The sequence below is a fragment of the Argiope bruennichi genome, chromosome 9 (genome assembly GCF_947563725.1).
Source record: "Argiope bruennichi chromosome 9, qqArgBrue1.1, whole genome shotgun sequence".
Classification (NCBI taxonomy): Eukaryota; Metazoa; Arthropoda; class Arachnida; order Araneae; family Araneidae; genus Argiope; species Argiope bruennichi.
This window is the reverse complement of record NC_079159.1, coordinates 129,000,670-129,025,884: the sequence shown is the minus strand read 5'-3', so window position 1 is coordinate 129,025,884 and position 25,215 is coordinate 129,000,670. Positions and strand designations below refer to the sequence as shown.

At 27.4% G+C, this 25,215-nt stretch overlaps 1 protein-coding gene across 1 annotated transcript; it reads left to right on the top strand.

The window, feature by feature from the left end:
- Window positions 1-7,984: 7,984 nt before the first annotated feature.
- On the top strand, window positions 7,985-21,942 carry LOC129984328 (uncharacterized). Its single transcript, XM_056094191.1, has 8 exons — window positions 7,985-8,233; window positions 8,723-8,847; window positions 10,462-10,541; window positions 11,042-11,265; window positions 13,539-13,749; window positions 15,728-15,897; window positions 16,847-16,928; window positions 20,435-21,942. Exons 2-8 carry the CDS (start codon window positions 8,772-8,774, stop codon window positions 21,455-21,457), a joined length of 1,866 nt encoding a protein of 621 aa, XP_055950166.1. The 5' UTR covers window positions 7,985-8,233; window positions 8,723-8,771; the 3' UTR covers window positions 21,458-21,942.
- The last annotated feature ends 3,273 nt before the right edge of the window (window positions 21,943-25,215 follow it).

The following is a 25,215-nucleotide window of genomic DNA, read 5'->3' as shown; positions in this document are numbered from 1 at the left end:
ACCAACTTATCAAGAATGTCTAAAACAATTTAAAAGTGCAGTAAAATTGCCAACAGAAAATTATGTGCAATTTGCTTCAAGAGTTAGATCTGGTTTTGAGTATTTCATTCAACTTCGTAATGTGAATGATTTTTCTAAATTGTGTGAGTTAATGGTTTCTGATCAGATTTTTAGCACTCTTCCTCAAGATTTAAAAAGTCATATCAGTATTAAACAAGGAGAATCTGTTTTTAATGTGCAGGAATTAAGTAGAGAATGTGATTTATTTGTGGCTTCTAAAACCGAAACCAAAACTCAGTGCGGTTCGTTTTCCCGCGCAATCGTTACGAATAAAATTGAGCAAAGGAATTTCGGTAAAGGAAATTTTGAGAATCGTAATAGAAATGTTTCTAAAGTGTTCTTATCGAATACTAATTCTAAATGCGTTATGTGCCAGAACAACCACTCAATATTTAAATGTCAGGAATTTCAAAAACTTTCTGTTAGTGATAGAGTTGCATTTGTGAAATCCCAAAACTTATGTTTTAAATGCCTCTCACCAATATGCAATGTGAAAAAGTGTTCTGCAAGAAATTGCTTTTGTAATAAACCTCATAATAGGTTACTTCATTATCCCAGAGAGTTTGATCATTTCAGTGGGAGTGGTAAAAGCGAAACTAGTACCATAGTTAATAAAGGGGAAAGTTCAAAATCAACTTTAAACCTGGAAGTTAATTCCTTTTATCCAACTTCTTGCGCAACTAATGAAAATGTGCAATCGACATTTTCAGCTACGAGTACGGTTGAAAATAAACAAATGAGAATTGTATTGTTAAGCACGGCTAAATTTTATATTCGAGATAAATTTGAGAATCTGCAATGTGTTAGAGGGTTGCTGGATGTAGGAAGTCAGTCCGATATTATGACTTCGGAGTGTGCAAACAGATTAGGGTTAAAACAAGAAAAAATAAATGTAACAATTTCATGTTTAAATAATTCCTCAATGACTGTTACCAAATTTATTAAAGCTGAAATTTCAAATGCTGATAAGAGCTTTAAGCAAAATTTTGAGTTTCTTGTTGTAGATAAAATCACTGAGTTAACCCCAATTAAATATTTAAGTGTTAAAGAACAAATTCCTTCTAATATTAATTTGGCTGATAATTTTATGGTTCCCCCAAAAGTTGATTGTCTCCTAGGTGCTAAATCGTTCTACCATTTGTTGAGGCCAGAAAAGATCTACTCATCAAATGCAGAGTTGTTTTTTCAAAATAGTGTTTTTGGATTTTTGGCTTGCGGTAGTGTAATGAAATTTGATTCCCCCAAAATTCATTGTGGGTTTATTATTGATGAAGATTTAAACAATACCATGAAAAAATTCTGGGAACTAGAAACTGTTGAGTTAGAGACCCCTAAATCCCATGAGGCAAAAATCGCTGAGGAACATTTTGTTAACACTCATTATAGAGAGCCTAGTGGAAAATATGTAGTCACAATCCCACTTAAAGAGGAACCTAGTTGTTTAGGCGAGTCTAAAAGTATAGCATTAAAAAGATTAAATTCACTTTGGAGTAAACTATCTCGCGATAAAACTTATTTAAAATTGTATCAAGAATTTATTAATGAGTATGAAAATTTGGGACATATGAGAGACGTGACGCAGACATATGAGACATATTTGGGACATATGAGAGACGTGAGACAGAACCAGAGACAGTGTATTACATGCCCCATCATGGAGTATATAAACCAGAGAAAATGACCACTAAGCTTCGTGTAGTATTTAATGCCTCTAGTGCAACCACGAATGGAACATCATTCAATAGCTTGCAAATTAATGGGGGAATTATGCAGGAGGACTTAATTTCAATTATGATGCGATTCCGCAAACATTCATATGCATTTATTGCGGACATTGAAAAAATGTATAGGATGATTTACATTCATCCCAGTCAGCGAAACCTACAAAGAATACTTTGGAAGGACAGTGAGTTTGGTTCAGTGAAAAAGTTTGAACTGTCGACAATTACTTACGGTACTACTAGTGCCCCATTTTTAGCTACTCGAACGCTAATTCAAATTGCAAGGGATGAGGGACACAATTTTCCCCTTGCAGCACCCGTTGTTGAGAAAGATTTTTATGTGGACGATGTGCTATCTGGTGCTAAGACTTTACCCGTATGCATAGAGATGCAACAGCAGCTCACTTCCATGTTAAAACTGGCATGAACTTGCATAAATGGCGAGGCAATCATCCTCAGTTGTCTACCACTTCTGGATGCAACTACGACTTTGCAGATTGTGATAACAAAACTTTAGGTGTCACGTGGGACCATACTAATGACTGTTTTTGTTTTAAGGTGTCCATAACTTCAACGGATGTTCATACTAAACGAACAGTTCTATCCACAATAGCCAAGTTGTTTGACCCTCTGGGCCTCCTTGGTCCTGTGATTTCACTAGCAAAAATCTTTCTACATAAATTGTGGCTTCTGAATCTTCAATGGGATGATCAGCTTCCTCCTGAAAATCATAGTGAATGGGAGAAGTTTTCAAACGAGTTACAGTGCATTAACAACATCAAGGTGAGCAGATGTATTCTTCCATTTTCCGATGTCGAAGCTATAGAGCTTCATGAGTTCAGCGACTCTTCTGAAGCTGCCTTTGGAGCTGTTGTGTACTACAAATCCCAAACACCTGCTGGTGAGGTTGTTGTCAAGATGGTGGCCAGTAAATCCAGAGTGGCTCCACTGAAGAAGCTCACAATCCCGAGATTGGAGCTCTGCGCTGCTGTGCTGCTGGTGAAATTGATGCAGCGTAATCCAGTCGGCTCTTCGATTGAAAGTGTCCAATACCTATTACTGGAGCGATAGTATGATTGTGCTGTCATGGATTAAAAAAGAGACGTCCCAGTTAAAAACCCCATCCCCCAAGGATGCATTAAGTTTTCTAGAGTTATTATTTATTATTTCTTAACATCAAGGAATTTTCATAAATAGTCACTACTATTGATATGATGATTGTAATTCAAATAGAATATGGATTATTGCAATTTATTTTCTGTTGCATTTGATTGAACATTGTAACTTGAAGGATGTATTTGAATGCCACATTCAATTAACTATATTATTAAATTTTAATCAAAATTGTTATTTCATGCAAATTGTTGTAAGAAACTGATATATTTTTTTCCTTCTATATTTTGACCCTTATTTTCACATATTCTTTGACAGCTTTGCTTCATTTAGAAAGGTAAAAAGTTATACAAGTTTCTTCATTAGTAAAAATCAATGAGTTAGTGCTTCTTAAAGATAAAAACCTACCCCCTCAAAATTGGGCATTAGGTAGAATAATTGAGTGTTATCTAGGTGAAGGTAAAAGGGTCAGAGTTGTAAAAGTTAAAACTCAATCTGGAGTTTATAAAAGAGCCATTTCAAAAATTTGTATTTTACCTATTGATGTGTAATCTTATATTAGTGTTCTTTATTGTGTGATTAATGTTATTACCTTGTAATGTGTAGTGTTTAAAATCTGAATTTGTGTGTTTTTATTCAGCATTGTGCATTGAATTGTGATATTCCATAGTTTTTCCTTGTGTGTGTGTGTTGACAACATTATGTCAAGGCGGGCGGTATGTTCCGACCTGTCACTGTGCTGCCCTCTTGCGGCAAAAAGGGAAAAACACTTCAGTGTATCGTGTAGCGTTAGCGAGTGTGTGTGCGGTAGCAAGGCAGCGCCTGCTAAGCAATGATGACCAGAATAAAAAAAGAAAAAAAAAGAAAGAAAAAAAAAAGAGTCCAAAATTATTCTTGTGTTGTGATTTTTTAATAATGTGATAGCTATCGACATAAATTTAGTGCGTGTGTGTTCATATATCGTTTAGATGCCATTTTATAACCATGTTTCCGCCGAATTGTCAGACATTAATCCTGTGTTACTTTAATTACTTCATGCCCTATTCATTGTGTACATGAATCTTGCTAATGAAGACCAATCCCATGGCATCAAAGCGCAATAAAATCATAAGTGTCCGGTTCATCTGTCTTCTAAATTTTGCGGTATTGATTTGTTTTGTAAACAACACATATTATAAACTGAATCCTTCTCTGTTGGTTTTCAACAACGGAAGAAAATCACGCGATTAAATGTTCGAAGAAGCAATGAAAACGGTTTGAATTTCAGGACAACAATGTAATCTATTGTTGGAAATTAGGAAAATAATATTTTTAAGAAATTGCCAAAATTCAGAAGAAATTCGCTTAACTTTTATATTGATATTATGAAGACGATTTTTTGTATTTTGAAACGGCTAAAATTCCTTTTTGGGCAATAATACTTTCGAAAGTTATCGCAGAAAAATGTTAAATTCAGTATCATTTTTAATCAAAATTCTAATTAAAATCTTAAAAAATTCGCTTCTAAATCACATTTTTATCTTCCAGGATATATATATATATATATATATATATATATATATATATATATATATATATATATGTAATATTATTTGTTGTGAAGCATGATGCAGTTTGAAGACAGTGAAGATACTTTACTTTTTGTGACGTCGTTTTATTTCATTTTGAAGAAGCAAGCATATGTAGAACGACACAGAAAGGAATGAGGAAAAAGCTCTTGAACATTTTATCCCTGGTCTTATATAACCTATGATTTTGATAGGGAAAATATTTCTTTATAGTGCTAATGTATTATGAGATTTCGATAGGGATTTTCATTACACGGGTGGACAAGGCAGGGGAAACACAGGGAGATTTTAAAAAAGAATTTGATCAGCGGTATGTTATCTCTTCACGCGTAGTGTGGGAAAGTTAGATTTTAGCTGATTCAACAATTTAACAAAGCTTCTCTTGAATTAATTAAGTAGAGACAGTGGAATTGGATCACGAAATAAGAGAATATTTTAGAAGAATAAGAGAATATTTGAAGTGACTATGAAAATTAATTAAATTGAAATTAGAGTTAAAATATCATATATATATATATATATATATATATATATATATATGCCAAATTTGGTAGTTGTAGGTCAAACCGTCTGGCCTGTAGGCAGCCAACACACACACCTTGTGTATTAATAAAGATATATTTAATAAGAGTTTATATATATATATATATATATATATATATATATAATTCTACAATAGAAGAAAATCACATCAGTCATTTCAAATACTTTTAAAATGCATTTTGGTACTTTTTATTTTAATTTCATGCTATTTTAATACACATATATAATTTTTGATTCAGTATTAATTTAAATCCACCGGGTTGTGTCATTACTTTTTTATTCATGTGCTTCGTAGATAGGATACATTTAAATCCTTCTGTATATTTATTATCTCCTTATAGAATATGCGAATATATATTATTTCATTTATTTTTGCATGAAAGTTAATATTAATGCTGTAAAAAAAATATTTAAGTCTCTAACTAAATAAAACAACGTAATAAACTTCAATACCTTTTATTTTTTTATGATATGCGACGAGTATTAATGACACAGTTTGATATACTTTTAAGTAATAAGGAAAGGTGAAAAATTCTTGTTATCGGAATTCTTAGAATTTTGATACTTTCAACCAATGAGGTAAAAGTATAGATGTGCCAGAACTGAAAGCGGGAGTCCGGAAATTAATAGACTTGCTGTTTATATATATATATATTTAAAAATATAATGTTAAACTGTTTTCATCAAAATAAATGCTAAAATCTTCTTCATATAGTATCCTAGATGACCATATTTCATTTTTTCCAGGCTTTACAGGGAAAAAAAAATATCTAGTCATTACAAAAAAAAAAAAAAAAAAAAAAAAAAAAAGCTGTTATTTCAAATATTAGAGTGAATGATGAGCCCCCCCCCCCCCAGTGATTACAGTGTGTCATTAACAGTAAAGGATAAATAACTCAGTGAATCAGAAATCTCCGTTCTCATTCATTCTTTTGGCCTTTTCGGGGATTCAAAATCCGTCACCTCCAATGTACACCCATTTTCCCTTCATATTTTTGTTGCACGCTCATTCGATGCTATTTGAGAATACTTATCTGTTTTTCATCCTACTGTTTTGTTATGCTATCATCATCAAGTACTGGAATAGAAGATATCTCGATAAATATTTTAATATCCTAACACTTCTAGATGGTATTTACCTGGGAAAGTTTATTGCTTTGGGAGGTAAACACTTGAGTGGTAATGTTAATAGAACCTCTTCAAATGGCAGGGAGTACTTGTACGCATGTTTTCATGATGCTTTTTACATAATTGTTTGAAATGAATTGTTTAGCAATATAATCAATAAAATAAGTATTATCTGTTATAGTATTGGATAATATTTCACAATAAATATTTGATGGAGTTATTCCTTTACAATTCTATGATTTCATAAAATACCATAAACGAGTAACAGATAAAATAGGGACATTTTTCTAAAAGTTTTGAAATATTCTCACACATAAACAGGTTGAACATCATGCACAGCTTAGGATATAGTTTTATTGAATAAAATTCAGTAGTAGTACAAATAAAATAGAACAGAATAATAATATATCGTATTCATTTAATTTCAAAGTACAATTTTCCTTTGTTCAATGCATTAAGTTTTGTAAAATTCTGTATTAATTTTCTTAAAAATTTAATATAAAGAATAAAGGTTTCAATCAATGGCATTCTATTCACTTTTTTTTTTTTTTCTATTTTGGCAATGATTGTGATATTAGGCCTAAAGTAAAAGTTTTCCATTAAAAAAAATCAGATAAAACAATGTACTATGATTTTTTTAAAAGAATATTTTTGAAATTTACTGAGTTATACATTGAAAAGAATATATTTAATCTTTTTTTTAAAAAAAGAATAGATCTATGATTTTAATCTGTAAATCACATATGAAATATTTCATAGCAATTACGTTTTGCAGTATTTAATGTAAATCATTAAAAAATTAAGCAAATTAGGAAAACAAAATGGAATAAACATGTTTTATTTTTTAATGAAACAGGCGATTTATTTTATATACATAAGTTAGTTAACATAGTTAATATACATAAGTTAGTTATACATAGTTAATATACATAAGTTAACATAATTTTATCATGAAAGTGATATTGATTCTTTAGCAATAGTTGTAATATGTGGTAATTTGCATGATTCAATTATTTGTCATTAATTATAATATTTTAAAAATTATAAGTTATTCATTTACTCAATAGTAATTGAACTCATATTATTAATACATATAATTTTTTAACGGAATAGTTCAAGTTTTTGAAATAATATTTGTAAATGTTGTATTCCATTGTTTATTCTTTTTTTCATTTTCTGTAATTTAAATCATAATTATTATTATTAACAAAATCATAATTGTAAAAAAATCACATTAATTGCACACATTTAATTGATTAATAATTAATTAACCACATCCATTTTCGTACTTTATTTTTGCTATATCTTCCGAAAAATGAAGCAATACCAGTCGAGATTTAAAAAAAAAAAAATAACGAAGAAAATATGACGCTCGATTTAAACATTGCTGTTGTTTCTAATAGCACTTGTCATTAAACTCAGACTCACTCACACATTGCTGCTACTACGTATTAATTTTCCTCTACCGATACAAACGTGATTAATCAAGACTGGAAGAACTTTTTTAATGAAGTAACAAAAAATGATAAAAATGTCCCTATAAAATTTCTTAGCTTCAGGACATAAACTAAATTCTAAAATCTTTTGTAAATGATAATTACACTAATTAATCAGTTAAAATCAAATAATGGAACATTAATAAAAAACAATTATTATTAATAAAGATAAGGTTACTATGATTAAAAGAAGGAGAAATTATCCTACTTCAAAGCAAGCAGTCTTGAAATTTACATTTATGATATTTTCAGCGGGTTCTATAAACACAACCAATCAATGTTTATAATATTTGAAACCGAAACTTAATAAAACCAAGAAGCGTTTGCAGTTCCTTCACTAACTGCGACTGAAAAACGCGCTAAATACGAAGTATTAAAGCTTCAATTTATTAATTAAAATCTTGCTGACTGTGGATTTAACCAATCAATCGGTTTTTAATTACAGAACGTGTATTTGCCGCACGCGTCTCTAAGCTTTGAAATTCTTTGAAATTGCATTATCAGACATGTATGAAAAATCTTATGGCAGTCTTCTCGTTTCGAATTCTAAAGTTTCTTTTATGAAGAATTTTTATGAGACATAAGCTCTGTGTCCTTATATAACGTAAGCTTTCAACATATTTTGTTAGAATAATTTTTGTAGCTTGCGAAATATTTTACTGTAGTTTTACTTTTGTGACTGCTAAGATTATTGAATTGTTTCTGTCCTTGAAAACTGCATGAATATATTTTAGTTAAAAAGTATTTGACGTCTTATTTAAAATTTTTGCTATACTTTCTGATTGTTTTATGTTATATGATAGTGTATATATTCATTTTATTGAAATGTAATTTAAAAAAAAGTAAAAGCTATTTGTGATTTTTTTTTAATTTGAGGTTGCTTTTGTTTTTACAATCTTATAAAAATACTTTTAAAATTATGCTAATGGTTTTTAATGGAATATATAAAATTTTATTGAATGAGATTTTTATGCATGATATTACATCTAAATGTAATACCGTGCACAAAATATCTTTAATAGTTTGTATAATGCTTTTAGATTTGTAAAATTTATTAGAATTTCATGAAATTCACTTATTTTTAATTGTTCAGAGCTTTTAAAATTTAAAAAGAAAGGAAAAAGAAGGAACACTGTTTAAAAATGTATGACATATTTCTCACGGAGGATGTGCATAAGCTTGTGAAAAGGAAGACGATTGTTTTCTTAGGCGATTCAAGTAAGATATTGCCATTTTCTTTGCCTTATTTTATATTTAGTTAAAAATGTGTAACTGCAGTCAAATATCAGCTTTGTGATATTTATGTTTACTATTTTAAACAATATAAGTGCATGTAATTTGTCATATAAGCAGGGCCTGAATTAGCCTAATTGGGGTCCAGAACAAAAACTAATTCCCCCCCCCCCCTCTGCTTCACTAATTCAGTCATGAAAAATGTTCATTAAAGAAAGAAACGTAAAATAAACTTTCTACTCGATTTGGGGGTCCCTCTAATATGGGCGCCTCGGGCAACTGTCCCGTATGCCCTGCCTTAGTCAGGTCCTGCATATAAGTCGGAATCAAATGCAATAATTGCAAACAGGCTGTTAATGATAATCAATTTTTTAAAAGGTTAACATTTGCATTTTCTCCTGTAATGCTATGTCACTGTAATCAAAAGTGTTTGTTATGAAGTTGGATCTCAGTTGCATCATTATGATTATTTAAAAATATATATCCAAATTTAGGAAATTAAATAATAATTGTTTGAACTATGCTGCAAGAAAATAAATAATATTGACTATTCTTATATATTTTTATCTAATTTTTTTGTCTTCAATAATTATTAAATTATATCATTATCAAACAATTATAAAAAACTTAGATTAACAATTAAAATTCTGTTTTACTTTTACATTAATTGCATGCCAACGATAAACTGTTTTGGCTCATTTACATGCCGTTGACAAATTTTTGTATGCATGTATAAGTCTAAAGTAAGTATTTTTTTTTTTTTTTTTTGCAGTATGTAATTGGCAGAATAGTTAATAGATTATGGTAACAACCTTTAGCTTTTTTTTTGTTGTGGTAGTAGCACAATTAATCGGTTGTTGCAAAAATGACATTTTTGTCAATTAACTATGAGCACTAGCTTTAGAGTTGTATCAAAAATCCAGAAGAATGTTTCAATACTGCATTTTGTTACCAATAAAAATTGAAATGTAATTTTTCTCCAATTTCTACTATTTTGCCTAGTAAAGTGTTTCCAATAAAATTACACTAGCACTGTTTTAAAAATTTAAATATTTTCTCCAATATATGATCAAAATCTTGATTAATCTCTTCAACTGATATCAATATCTTGTATTCACAGGGACTGTTTTGAATTGGATGTTATCTTCCTTATATGGGAAGTTAATACAATCTTTAGTGTATTATAAATTGCAATTTTGTTTAAGGAATTCAAGCAAATCTTTTTTCTAATTTTTGATAGTGATTATGTATTTAATATTGTGAAGAATGACTGTGTTTTAACAGAAAGATGAACATTTTAAATTTATTTCTAATTATTTCATATTTGAAATGGCTTTTAAGATTTTTAATTCCAGATTTGTAAAATCCATTTTATCTAAAGATTTATTATGTATTTCATCTTATTTGTGTGCGATAGGGAATTTTGTAAAGTTTTTCTGTAAGTGGGGATTAAGAGCAGGGGAAATATTACAAAATTTGCCATTAATTATTTATAACTTCAAAATAGTTAATTTGTTAAACACAGTAATTCATTTCTAATCTCTTATGCTTTAATCTTTGCAAATTAAGTGAAGATGGATTTTTTTTTTTTCATTACAGATGTTAGAGCTTTGTATAAAGACTTTCTTTGCCTTCTGCAGAATTCACATTACATTCCACAATCTGTACTAAGAAATAAAGTAAGCAGATGAAATATTTTTATATCATTTCTTTAATAATAGTATTATCCATTTTAATATTATTAAATCATTCTGCCATTTTAAAATTGTTAGGATGTTATATTTTTAAAAGTATTTACTTTCAAAGTTGTTTGGTCATTTTTCATATTATTTTACAGCAATTGTAATTTAATTTACAATTTAATTAATTAATGTTTGGTTAAATATTGTTTTAATACATTGTAAAATTTAAGAATGTAAATGGTATTTTTTTCTCATTGTCATATTAGTTCTTATAAAATATAAAAATTTTAAATGCTTTTGAATTTGTTTTATTTATTTAATTTAAGTTAGTATAACTGTTCATACATTTAGTACATTATTCTAAGAAATATTAATTTAAATTTGCCTCTTTTCTTTGTCCTTCTCCTTTACCTTTATTTAAAGCATATTTAATTCCTTTATTTAAAATATATTTAGTTGAGTCTTTTTATTATTTTCAAATGAATAAAATTTTATAGATGGAGAATACAGTCTATGGAGATAATTTAATTTATCATGGCAGAAAAACAAATGGCCGCTGTTACAGAGAAGAGCGTGAAGCTTTATTTGACAATACTTGTGTGTCTTTTTTCTTCTTAACCAAAGTCTATGATGATTATGTAGAAGATGTCTTGAAAAGAATTACCAGAAGATCAAAACCAGATGTTATAATCATAAATAGTTGTGTTTGGGATATTACTAGGTAGATATTATTTTTAGAAACAAGTAGCATTTTTCAAAACTTATATTATTATAACATGAACAAATAATCCTGTGTCAAAAATTAACAAAGCATATTAACTTAAACCACATAAAAGTTGTCAAAGAATAACAAACAATATTTCAAATTTATTATAATAAGCTATAATTTGAAAAATGCAGATTAATAATTATTAATGGAAGAGTTTGATTCTTCATTAATAAATATTGTTCTATAAACGAGCAAATGAGATATGCTAAAATTTCTAACTAAGTCTAAAAAAGATTAACTTTAATGTTGTCTAACTTGTAGATGATATTTTAAAATTTTCATATCCATTTTCAATAGTTTGCTAATTTAACAAATTATATAAATTAAAATAAACATGCAGAAAATACAGATAGTTCTCTAAATCTAATTTTTCTTTGATTTTTTTTTTTTTAAATGAGTTTTTGTTTTCACGCTGAATAGGAGGTTGTCTGCCATTATTTATTACAGGGTATTAATAATTATACAACTGTTGCATAATTTACTTTCCTTGTTGCAAAGCTTCTTAAAAATAATTTGCTTTCACAGAAAACAGTTTAAAAATCTTGACTAGTTGTTTGTAATCTTGACATTATAATATATATCATATTTTGCAATACTATGCAAGGTAAAAATGTCTAATAGAATGAACGACCAAATTTTGAATGAATTTCTTCTATTATAAATTGAAATTTGCATTGGGAAAATAACAAAAAGAGAAAAATGTTCTTGTTTTATTTACATAAGTTCTTTTATACACACTTTTTTTTATACACTGATTTTAAAAGTAGTTGCTAACATTTTGAAAAATACATTTTCTTTTTTGGTCAGTCAATTAAGCTAGGTTTTTTTTAAAACTATGGGTAACAATATTCATGAATTTATAAATTGCAGAAATATTGATAGAAAGGCTTTTTTCAAATTCATTAATGCACTGTTTATTTCATTAACCTGAGACTATTAATTTTTGATGATTCTATCTCACCAAGGGGTGAGACCCAAAGGATGAGTGTATTTCTGGAATTCATCATTCTTTCACCCTAATTTCCTCTCTGTTAAATACTTTTTCGTTCAATTTTTTTTTTCTCTCCATGTGTATGTAAGAGTCATGTCGCTTCTGACTATATTATTTTATATTAATACAGATTAATTTATTTCATTTCTACAAGTGATCCGAGTTTACTTTATTGTTAAATGTAAACATCTCCTCCTTTCATTTTTCAACTTACCCATATTTTGATGAATTGAAACTTTCCTAACACATTTTTTTATTTATTATTGATTAATAATTAATTTTTTTTTCTATTTTTTTATTTGTTATTCACGTTGTGAAAAAAATTTGCTCAAAGTGTTCAGGCAGAGTATAATTAGACAGCTTTGGAGCACTTGGAAAATGCTTAAAGAGGATCCCATAGAAAATTACATTCATCATAATTAGTAATTATTAAAGTTGCTTAAATTTTGAAATACAAAGTCATTCTTTATAACACTATTAATTGATTTTAAAAAGAACTTCAGAAAGTTAAAAAGATGACTGAGAGAATTGATAATTCTTTGTTCTTCCTAAGACTATTGCTCTCTTGTATTTTTCCAGGCCTGCCATCTTATATTTATGCCACTAGGTTCATGAAATATTCTTGAAAACAAAAGGGGGTTTAGTAAGCATAAAAATTTAAGATGCCTTGTATTAAAGCTATGTTTTTCTGAGTGACAATTCTTGTGATTATTTTATTTCAAATAAAACTGATTTAGTATATTTACTATTATGAGTACTGCATGAAATAACTATTTAGTTCAAATAATATTACATTATTGAAAGACTAGAAATTATATATGATTATGTGTAAGTTTAATAGGAAATATTCTTTAATTCAAACATCTTATATTATGATATAAAATAGGATGACCTATTATCATGAAGGATCTTTGCTTATGACCACTCAATCTCTTTATTTGGTTTCTGTGCTGTTTGGGGTCAGTAGAAATGGCAAAGCTGTTTGGTGGTACTTCAACTAGTGGCCCATAATATCAAACACTTTACTGCACTTTCTTATTCCAACTTAGTAAAATTAAATGCATTATTGAAATTTCTTTAAAAAATTGAACTTTTAGAATTTTAAAAACAATTTATTAGATTGAATGATTTGAGCATCATTATTTTATTGAATCATTAATTATTTTTAGTACTTCATAACATTTTTATTTTATAATGCATATTTTAAAAATTTATTGTTTTGTTTACTTTAAAGATGGGGATGTGATGGAGTGTATAACTATAAAAAAAATCTTAAATTCTTGATGAAAGAATTCAGGAGACTCATACCCAGGAGCTTAATCATTTGGATCACAACACCTCCTTTAGCTGCAGAAATGAAAGGAGGTTTCTTAGTGAAAGAACTCCAATTTCTAAAGTATTCACTGAGATTTCATGTTGTTGAAGCAAACCATTTTGCCAGAAAAGTAAGATGTATTTTTTAATCATTTTTTTCAATAATTTCTTTATACATAGTTGAAGATGTTTTATTTAATTGTAATTTCTAAGCTGTAAATATTTAATCTTCTATGTATTTAAACTGAATTTTTGAATGAATTTTTTAAAAATTTTAATTTTGAGTTATGAAGTTTATCCATTTTTGTTTAAAGTTCATCAAATAATAATTCATTGAAATATTACTGTTTCTTACATAATCAAATATGTAAAAGTATTTATTCTTAAAAAGAATTTCTGCAAACAAGTGACAAATAAGAGCTATTTTAGAATATTTAATTATTGGGTTCAGAGGTGTCAAAAAAAAAAAAAAAATGCTTGCAAATAACATGGTATATGAGTTTGAGTATTTTATCATATGAATGTTTCGGCACATAGTAAATTAGAGCAATGATATTTTAGGCCATATGGTATTTTGATAATGCTGTCTTACCTTGAAAATAGTACATAAGTAAAAAAAAAAAAAGCCCTTGCGTGATTTTTCAGAATATTTACATTATAATTTTCTATCTCCAAAATAAGCTGAAATGTTGAGCTGTTGAAGTTAATATTGCACAATACAGAGTTCTAAAGTTTTTGATGGCCCATTCACAATTCTTTCATCATTGGCATATTAAGTCTATCTAATGTAGTATCAATAAATAACTTATATATTGATCAAAATTTTACTGTTTCAGAACTTTTTTTTTTTTTTTTTTGGTTGTCTCAATTATTTAAAGAGAATTTTAGGATAGATTTTCTCATTTTATTTTGAAATTGAATGATGCTCATAAATCAGTTGATTAAACAAAGGCCATGCAAGTCAAATTTTTTAAGTTGACCAATTTTTTTCATGAAACTGTCATAAATTTTTATGTTCAAAAGGATTTAGATGTACATAAAATGTGTTGGATATTTTGAATTATTTTCAAAGCAGAATTTAACTTTAAAATTCAGAATATAAATTCATAGTGTAAATCAAATTCTTTCATTTTTTAAAAACCCTCTGAGCAATAGAACAGCTTTTACATTTTTTTTTTTTTTTACCTAAGTTTTAAAAGCAGATAATTCATATTTATTTGTATGTTTAAAAAGAATCTGTGTACATTATATTCTTAAACTTTCAAGTATGAATGAATACAAGAAATTTTTATTCATTCATTTTAAAAGCTGATTTGTCTTTGACTGCTACAAGATCAACACATTTGGATGTTTCGAAGAATTTCAATGTTGAAAAAATGATAAACATTTTAAAATTGTAGTAAAATAATACAAGTAGCTATGAAAATATAAAATGCTTTTAAGTAAATCAATTGTTCTTTTAAGTGTGGTATTAATAATCAATTAAAAATAATTCAAAATTGTGGTAAAATATATACCTGTTTTTATATTGAAGTAAACCTGCTACTAAGTCATATGTTTTGAAATTTGTTATTTTCACATGTTTTTTGCAGCCAGTTGGTTGATAAAATTTAATTCAGTAAACGTTCATATATATATATAATAAAAGAAAATTTTATTGTTTATGATAAAATAAGTTCCTAGTAGTGGTTAAACACATGAAATGTAAATTGTTGTTTTTCTGATATTTTAATTTGCAACCAAATCCAATTCTAATAAATGTAAAAGCTGGCCTGTAGAAATATGGTTTCAGATATGGTCAAAAGTATGCATCAAACCTGAAACTTGGGTGAGTCATAAGAGTTATTAAAAGATAAATTAAAAAAAATATTTTTATACTCAGTATATATCCTTGTTGAAGGGTATTATTTATGATGTCACATTTCATCCTTTTTATGTGTAATGCAGAAAAGAGAATTTCTTCCTTTTTTTTTATTATTGTATAAGGTATGACTTTTGTGAAAATACCTTTATCTACTTCAATTAGAGTTATAAGACTAATTTTTATCAATTTTAATTTTTAATTTATATGTTTTAATAGACGAACCAAACATTTTTATTTCTTTTAAGGTTGTTGTTGATAATGGATTTGATATCCTTGATACTCATTTTCACCTGCAAATGCAGATTCATCGCAGAAGTCATGATGGCATTCACTGGGATCCCAAGGCTGTACGTTACATAACAAATTTAATCCTCAGACATATTAGTCTTTCTTGGGATGTACCTCTACCACATAGGTAAGAAATTTTACCACATTATATGTATAATTTATAAAAGTAGTGCACAGAAATTTGATGGCTGAATCTCACCCTTTGAAGGATGCTTATTTCAGGTTGCTTTTTCAATAAAGATGTTTGTCTAGCATGCATTAATTCCATCAGGCTCATGCAATCTCCCGCTGATGTAGTGAGAAAAATTAAGGAGATGACGTTATTATCAGATTCTGCCTACTGTCTACTACAAAAGGTTCTTTATCTGCATAGCTAGAACCCATGAAATTCTATTTTGCATAGTTTTACATCTATGTAATATAAAGAAGGAAATAAAATGAATAGCAATTACTTGATTGCTAATTTTGATTTATATTTTAAAAATTGGAGTAATTTTTGAATGTGTAGTACTACAAATAAGTTCTAATCCGTACAACAAACATATTTGTATGGTTTAAAATTATCTTGTGCTGTGTATATAAATTAGTGACAGATTTTGCTTTCTTTTATTTAATAGATATAATATTTAAATAATAATATTTAAATAGAGTAGATTTCTATTTAAATATTCTCATAATTTCCTAGATTGCATTTTATATAAACAAATTTAAAGGCAAAAAATTTAATCTCTTTCACTACTAAAGCAACCCAACTGATTATACAAATTTTACATAGACTTGCAAGTTTCTGTTTCAAGCAATGGTTGCAGAATGTAAAACAAGGGCATTACTGATGATAACTCATTTTTACATCCTGCATCCCCTGCTTGAAACGGAAAGCTGTCCAGAAGTATAGAATTTGTACAGCCAGTTGAGCTGAGCCAGTAATGAAATGGTTTGTGTTAATGTCAGTGTTAATTATGTAGCATCAAGGAAAAGTGTTTGTAAACATTTTAAAAAATTTCTGTAGCATAATTCATGGCTAAAATGTCTCATTTGTTTTATTTACCTTTAGCTCTGTATTATTTGTTTCTTAGATACAAATCAACTATAGTAGATGAAAATTTAATGGCTACTGAAGACGCTAAGAACCTTGGGATCATAAAATTAGAAACAAAGGTATTTATAAATTTGTTTGAATTTTTGTCTCAAGTTTTCTTCTTAATGTTTTTTAATATTATTTAAAAATAGGATGCTGCTGGAAATATGTGCTGTTTGCTGAAGTTTTTCACTTTTGTATATTGAAAGAAGTTGAAAATATCAAGATTTTGATTGAATTAAACAAAAATGCTGAAAGAAAACTATATTTTTTTGCCTCAAGTTATTTAATAGTAACATTGCAATCTTAATGTTTTATTTATGCACTTTATATTGTTTGTAAAACTCTTTTTTAAATAATTTCAGCCTATTTTTCCATTCCTAGTTTTGTTAAGTAACTAAATATTAAATAATCAGTAAAAGAGTTCATGTGCAGATATTTAATAAAATTATTTTAAGGAAGAATGATTAAATCAACCAATTCCTTGAAATGTCATTCTGTATATTTGTTTAAATATGCTGCAGGTCTCATTCACTCGCTTGCATTGTATTAATTTGCTTTTTGAACTTAATTTCTCTTCATCTACTGTATGTTTAAACAGAAATAAAAATAATAAGTGGCTTTGATATGAAACTTTAAAAATATATTTTTTTTCCTCATTGATCATAATACTATTTCATAGATGCAGGAATTATGAAAGAAGGCCTCCCCATGATGGGGGAAAAAGACATTGTAAATATTAAATAAACAATACAAGATTATCAAAGCAAATTTCCTATTTTCTTTTCATAATAATTTATTACCCATAAATTAATTGTAAAGTCTACTTATTTTTTCATTTAGTTCAGTTTCTTAAAAAAAAATTAAAAGGGTAATTTGCTAATTGCGTAAATTTTTAAAGCTTCCCCAGTAGTCCATATTTTTAGTGTTCACAAATTCCGATAGAAAAGTATGGATATTTTATTCAGTGAACTGTAAGTTTTACTTTTTTCTTATGATTCATCACTGTAGTTTTTTTTATTCTAAAATTAATTAAATTTATAATAAATGAGAATTTTTATTTGGTCAAATAACAGTCTACAACTATGTTTTTTCATTGAATATCTACTACTAATAAAAGGAATGTATGTGTTTGTGCGTGTTCATTTTCTATAATATAAACTATTTAACCTAATTATCATATATGGCACAAATATACTTTGGATCAGAGCATGTCATTCCGAACAATTTTTTTCAATCTTAATTAGAATTTTTATTGAACTTTGAGGAAGATTTTGGCCCCACCAATAACTTCCACTGATATTATTCTTCAAACTAACTTTAAACAATTTTAAAATTTTAATAAATTACCTTTTTAGTATTAATCTAATTATTGTGCTACATATTTTTACAGTTAATCGTTTGAAAGACAAATTCTAATAATTTTGTGTAAATTTTTTAATTTTCTTCATAATGTATTGCACTATATATTTCATTGTTGAACTAAAATTTAAACTATTTTCTTTATTCTATCAAATATGTGACTTTATTCCTTTTTTGAAATTAAAGGAAGAAGGATTTTTTTAATACTGTTTACATGAGGGATAAAAAAGTGAAGTTATAGTACTTAGAAAAATAGCATGCAAATAGAAAATAAATTGCTTTGACAAATTTTTAATGACAATGAGATGTTATTGAAATTGACTTTATTAGGGTGTTTTAATTACATAAGGAATATACTAAGTGTAAAGCTATTAAAATACATAACTTTGATATTGAATCATAGACTGTGTAAAAGATTTAAAGTTATTACAGTCAGTATTTTCTATGAATCAGCTGATTTCCAAAGGCAACTAGTAAGATATAATCTCTATTATCACAAGAAATTTTACGATGTCACCACATTGTAGTTTGATATTCTGACAAATGGAAAATATCATGGAGATATACTAATAATGTTGCTGGGCATTTAAAGCTATTATTTTTACTTATAATGACGATGAATGTGTGTGTTTGTTGGTGATCTACAGGCCAGATCATCTGACCTAGAGCTACCAATAATGGCACATATGTACTTTGGAAGGCAGGAATGTGAATCTAGGAGTGATTATTTTTTGAACTTTTAATTAGTTTTAATTAAAAATTAAGCAAATTTTTACGTTTTTTACTTTAACTTCCAAAAATATTACAACACAAAATTGATTTTTACATCTTAAAAAAAAATAAGCTTTTCAATGATGTCAGTATTTTAACCTATAAATTAAATCTCTATTTTTAATTAATTAAAAAAAATATTTTTCGACAATTTATTTTGCATGAAATGAAAATAAAATTTAACCTGCAGGAGCACCCCATATTATGATTGTGTGGGAAAAATTAGCTTTTATCAGCACATTGCCATCAGATGGACAAAAATTCAATTTAAAAATGCTAACTCTTAAACCAAGGGAAGTGTCTTGTTCAGTATATTTGATTGAAATGGAATAAATATGAAATTTTAAAATAGCTATATTATTAATTCAATAATTCAGTTGTAGTTAAGGTATACAGAGTTTAATATATACAGATTATGCACTGTAATCAGGACTTGATAGCTAATTTAATTTCTGAAACTTTAATAATTGGTATATTTATTTAAATAAAAAGGATTTTTTATGCAATTTGAATCAATAAATTTTCTAATGAATTATGAATTTTAAATTTTTATACAGTTCTTGTGCTCATATTTAATAAAATATTCTTGAGACATTAATATTTTGTAAAAAAAAAAAGTTCCACTCCAATCAACTAAATCAATTACTAAAACTGATTGAGTTATGAAAAATTGAATGTCTTTGTTTTTTATTAAAACACACAATTTACCAACCCTATTTACCATCTTAAAGAAAATGCGACCATGAGTGCTTGTACTTTTTCTAAGTTTGATTGGTCTAAAATACTGAAGTTGTTGATTGTCCTAAAATAATGATATTTAGAGCTTTAAAATTCTGTCAGATTTGATTGCAGAAGACTGAAAACAATTGATTTGAAAACAAGACTGAAACGATTGTGTAAAATTTAGTTTTCATAATTGTTTTCAGTATTACATTTATTGATTGAAATAAAATAAAATATAATTGGTTGATTGGCACACTGTAAATTTATGCAATTAAATGAATTAAAATTATATTTGAAAATGTCAAAATATTGAAAGATGGGAATTGCTTTTTAGGTTTAATTAAATCATTTACAAAAATAAATTGTGTAAAATTTTATTTTTGGGATTTTTAAACTATTGATGTTTTTAAATTATTTTAAGATTCTTATTTTATACAAAACCCATTCTCTATTTATGGAGAAGGACAAGAATATTCAAGTATAAAATGTACTCCCTTTATATTAATTTCAATAATTAATTTATATTTCTCCCTTTATATCAAGTACAGCCTTTATATTAAACTTATATGCTGGTTTAGGAAAGCGTAATTTTTAGATACTAAGTTGCATTTATTTTTTTATTATGCATTTGGTTTATATTTAAAAAACTATGGTTACTATGCATTTTGCTATCTTTTATTTTTTTATTTTCTAACTAAGTATATGTGTTTTTTTTTTTTTCTGATTTAAGAAAAATGCTGTTGATATGAAGGAAATTCATTCTAAGAAATCAGCTGATCCAAAATCTAGTGAGAAAATTCAAAATGCAGTGGCTGTGGTGATTAAGCAAGAAGATTCCAAAAAGAAAAGAAGAGCTTCGATTCAATTATATAGAGTGCCCAAAAGAGAAGAGAGCATTCATAATCATATGGCTAGAGCAGATAAAAAGGCTAGATGCAAGCGGATTCATAAATGGAAGCAGTCTGTTTTAGGTGATTCTTCACAATCTTCTCTTAGCTTGGATCGTAATTCATGTGTAAGGAATAGTAAACAAGATCAAAGATCTGCTTATGAGGCAAATCTTTCTAACTCGTTTCAGTCCAATCAGCAAAACTTCAATCTTGTTACTCCCTCGACTCCAATGCATAATTCTTTAAAAAAGCCATTTAGAAAATCTCTTCATCATAATATTTCACTGATAACTAGTCCCAGTCAAATACCTCTCCCACCATACAGCCCTGGTTATCAGCAAGATAGTAATAATTATATGCAAAGTGATGAATCTGAACCATTATTATTCAATAGATCAAATGATTTTGATTTCACTCTGATTACTAGTCCCAGCCAAATACCTCTTCCACCATATAGTCCTGGTAATCATCATCATCATCATGGTGACTATATGCAAAGAGATGAATCTCAACCTTTACTATATAGTAATAGATCGGTTCATTTTGATTTTCCAGTGATTACTTGCCCAAGTCAGATACCTCTACCTTTCTTTCAGCTTGAAAATGTTCCTTCACAAAGGCATGTTTTTGGTTATGAAGCATCTAGTAGGTCTATGCCCGATTTTGTAAACGATGGAAATGGAGAATCTTCATGTTCTCAGCATGCTTTTTTAAATCGGCAATCTGTGCAACATAACAGAATATATGAAACAGCTAATAATTCTGTTGTGCCTCACAAATTTCCACATGCTACTCCTGAACAGATTCTTCAACCCAAATTTGATTTTGTTAATGATGAAATACCAGAAGTTTACTATTTCTAGAATGTTAAATTCAAGAAAACTTTATAAAATTATAGAAACTTGAACCTTGTAACACTTATGTACAAGGGAGTTTAAGAAATTTTGTTTGTAAACTTTATATATAATCTAGATTAGCAAATGAATCATTACAGCAATCATTTCCAAGGGCTGAAAAAGCTTTATATTTTACCTTTTCAAAATTAGATTTATATATTCTTGCATTAAATATGTATAGCTGAAGATAATAATGTAATGACTTTCCTTTTCTTTTTATGAGATAAACTATAATAATATTTTAGAAAGATTAAATGTCAGTTTTTAAGAAAAAACAATTTTTTTGAAAGACATTTGGAATAAAGAGAAATAGAGAAAATAAAAACTCATTCTCATTCTAGATACCTTGATCCAAGTTTGAATTAATGCAGTTCAAAATATTTGGTTCATAACTAAATTAACGTTGAATGTTAAATATTATATTGTAATATTAAATAGATATCTAAATTAAAACGTCCCCTTTTCAAATTAATAGATTGGACTATTTCATACGAATCTAAAAACTTTTGTAAAGTAATCTCATAAATGTTTCATACAATTTTTAAAAATAATAATGAAGTTAACTTAGAGTTATACAAATAGACAATCTTGTTGTGAAAATTAAAATAAAATTAAGTATGTAATTTTCTGTGTGTGATTTTATATTATAATGATTTATAAAACATTGGCTGAGTCATATTATTTGGATAGTTTCAAATCATTGTCAACCTTCAGCAATCTTTATTTTGTTTGCACAAAGATACTAAGAATAAAAAATAATAATTTTCATACAAATAGGGTGTGAGGGTTTATAAATACTTGATTGCAGTTTTTATAAAAGAAGTATTATAATATATGTGTTTGATTTGCTTTTGTGGTTTGCAAAAGCTCAACAATTTTTAATAATTAAGTTTTAGTATTGAAAAGTTATCAATTTTTTTGAATTGCAATCTTATGATAATAAATGATTATGCTGCCAATTTGTTAATGATATGAGGCATAGAAATGTCCATCACATTTGCTGATTTTTGCTTAAACTTTCATTGTATCATATAAGATATTTTGTATTAGAAGATAAATAAAAGCCTTTTGAGTTTTGACGTATGGTTTAGTCATCTTGCAGCTTGTGATAATTTTATATGTAATTGTATAAATATAATGTATGCATATGAGAAAGTCTGCCATATTGTTGTGTTTGTTCAAAATAGATATCACACTTTTAAATATTTTCCCCCTTCTTTCAGAATTTGATTTATTTACTCTTTGCCTTAAGTGAGCATATTTTATTTAAACTTTTTAATTCTAAAAAATAAATGCTAAATTTTGATTTATTTTCTAATTAAAGTTATTGTTAGAAAAGTGAGTGTTTCTTCCAGAGGAACAAATTGATAGTTTATCAAAATATTATGGTTTTTGCTAATGTACGCTTTAAAAATATAAAATCTGGTTGGATTATTTATTACATATGCATTTTATTGATGATTTGTGCTTACTCATGCTTTAGTGATTGCAAAATATGGTTTAACAGTGGCATTATATATTTATTTAGATACATTTTCTGTAATTTGCAAACTTGTAAAAAGTTATTAATTTTCAATTTTAATTAATAATTGCATTTGTATAAATTCACTCTCAAATGTCTTTGCTGATATATATATATATATATATATATATATATATATATATATATATATATATATATATATATATATATAGTGGAAACAATATTCTATGGTATAAGGGATTGTGCAATAGTTCTTATCATTAAACAAATTATTTTTGTTGTAATATACATATTTACATAATATACATTGTAGAAAGAAAAAAAGAAAATATTTGCATTAATAGGAATTATGTATATTTAGAAAGATAAAATTAAAACTTGCATATTTTACTCGTTTTTGATATTCAATTCTATATATAATCGGATGTTATTTGAAAAGATAATCTTATATTTCTTTTATTTTATTTGTTTTGATTAATTTTGTTTTCCAAAGCAAGCGAGATCAATTTTTTTTTCAGTTCGAGCATTTTTAAAGAGCACAATTAATTCTGTTAGTTAATAACTATTTTTTAAAATTTTTTTGAAAAATGTACTGTTTGTGATGAGATTTTAGAATTATTATTCTTATCTAGGTGATGCCATATAGACAAGAAGAAATATATTCAATTAGTGCAATGTATATTTATTGTGATTATTTTTTTTAATGAAGTACTGTTAATATTATGTTTGAACTAATCATATTGTTTTTCTCTGTTGATCTATTTTTTGAAATAAAATTTCTCTACATCATAAAAATGAGTGAATAAATTTATTTTGTTTCATATTTGTATTTTATTTGTCCAAATTGTAAGGCATTCCTTTTTTTCTGAGTTCATCTGCTGTAAAATTTTGTTTACATTGATATATTACATAGGATCATTTAATTATATTACAATAATATTCTTGAAAACTTTGATTTTCAACTTTAAATTTAGCATTTAATACTTAGATCAATGAACTTTTCTTCAGGGGTTTAAATGTAGGCTTTATGCTTATTCTTTAACTCTAAAATTGCAATTCATTTCACAGTGGAGTTATGTTTTCAAATAAAAGAAATGTGGATTTGTATGTACCACATTAATGGGAAGCTCAAGCATTAACATTTGCTATTATTTCTTTAGAATTAATAGAACAGAATGCTGTGTCATACCCCCATATCCGTGCTCATTCTGGTCACTGAACGGTTTGGTGGGCATGTTATGGGAATTTTATTTAAATAACAAAATATTTACAATACAAAAAAATTATTTACAGAATTTACAAGCATATAAGAAATTATATTAAGATGGAACAGTTTACAAAAATTTTCAATTTAGAAATACAATTTGAAATAAAAACATGCTGAGAGATAAAATGTGTGAAAATATACATAAATTCTGTGTTCAATTATTTTTATGATATAGTAGATCAGGATGCAGTTAAAAAAAATCAGATGGAAAATAATTTGGTAAATGGGAATGAAGAGAATCTATTTGATTGAAATGCATGATAGGAGACTACGGTGCTTGTTTTTTTCGCTTAGTCTTTCTTGGTATGAGACTTGATGTTGAGAGCTATGGTGGCAAGAGCAGATCTCTATTTTCACTTATAAATTTGATTATACTATGGATATTTTGCCTGGAAAGGAAGTTGCTGGTGACTCTTTTCAGCCATTCCTGTTCATATCTTGGTGATGGTTTTTTCATATACCAAGAGATTGTGAGGAGGCATTCTGTAACATAATGGAGTGCGGTTGCGGTCCCACCACAACTGCACTGGTCATTCTTAGACATTTTGAGGTAGGCAGGAAAAGGGCCGTGTTCTGAGAAGAAAATAATATCCTCTCTGATCCAGTTAATGGGATAAAAGTTGACTGAAGGCAGGATATTAAAAACTTTTCTGTCTGTGACACCATTGCTCCAATATCCTTGCCATTCCTCTAGTATGTCTTTTCGGAGGAGAGCTTTTATAAGTGGTTTAGGAAGCTTTGTTTGTAAAATTGCCCATTTCACGTTGCGTCCGTCGCCAGTTGGTCTGCTTTTTCATTGCCTATATTGTCCGCATGTGCTTTAACCCACGAGACTTTAACTGTTGATTTTGAAAGCAGAACACCAAAAATTTATCTTGCTGTTTGGTTTGTACTCTTTGGGTTAGAAGATGCCATGATACTAGCTCTACTGTCGACATGTATTTTAAAAGTGCTGTTGTTTGAAAACTGAGATGC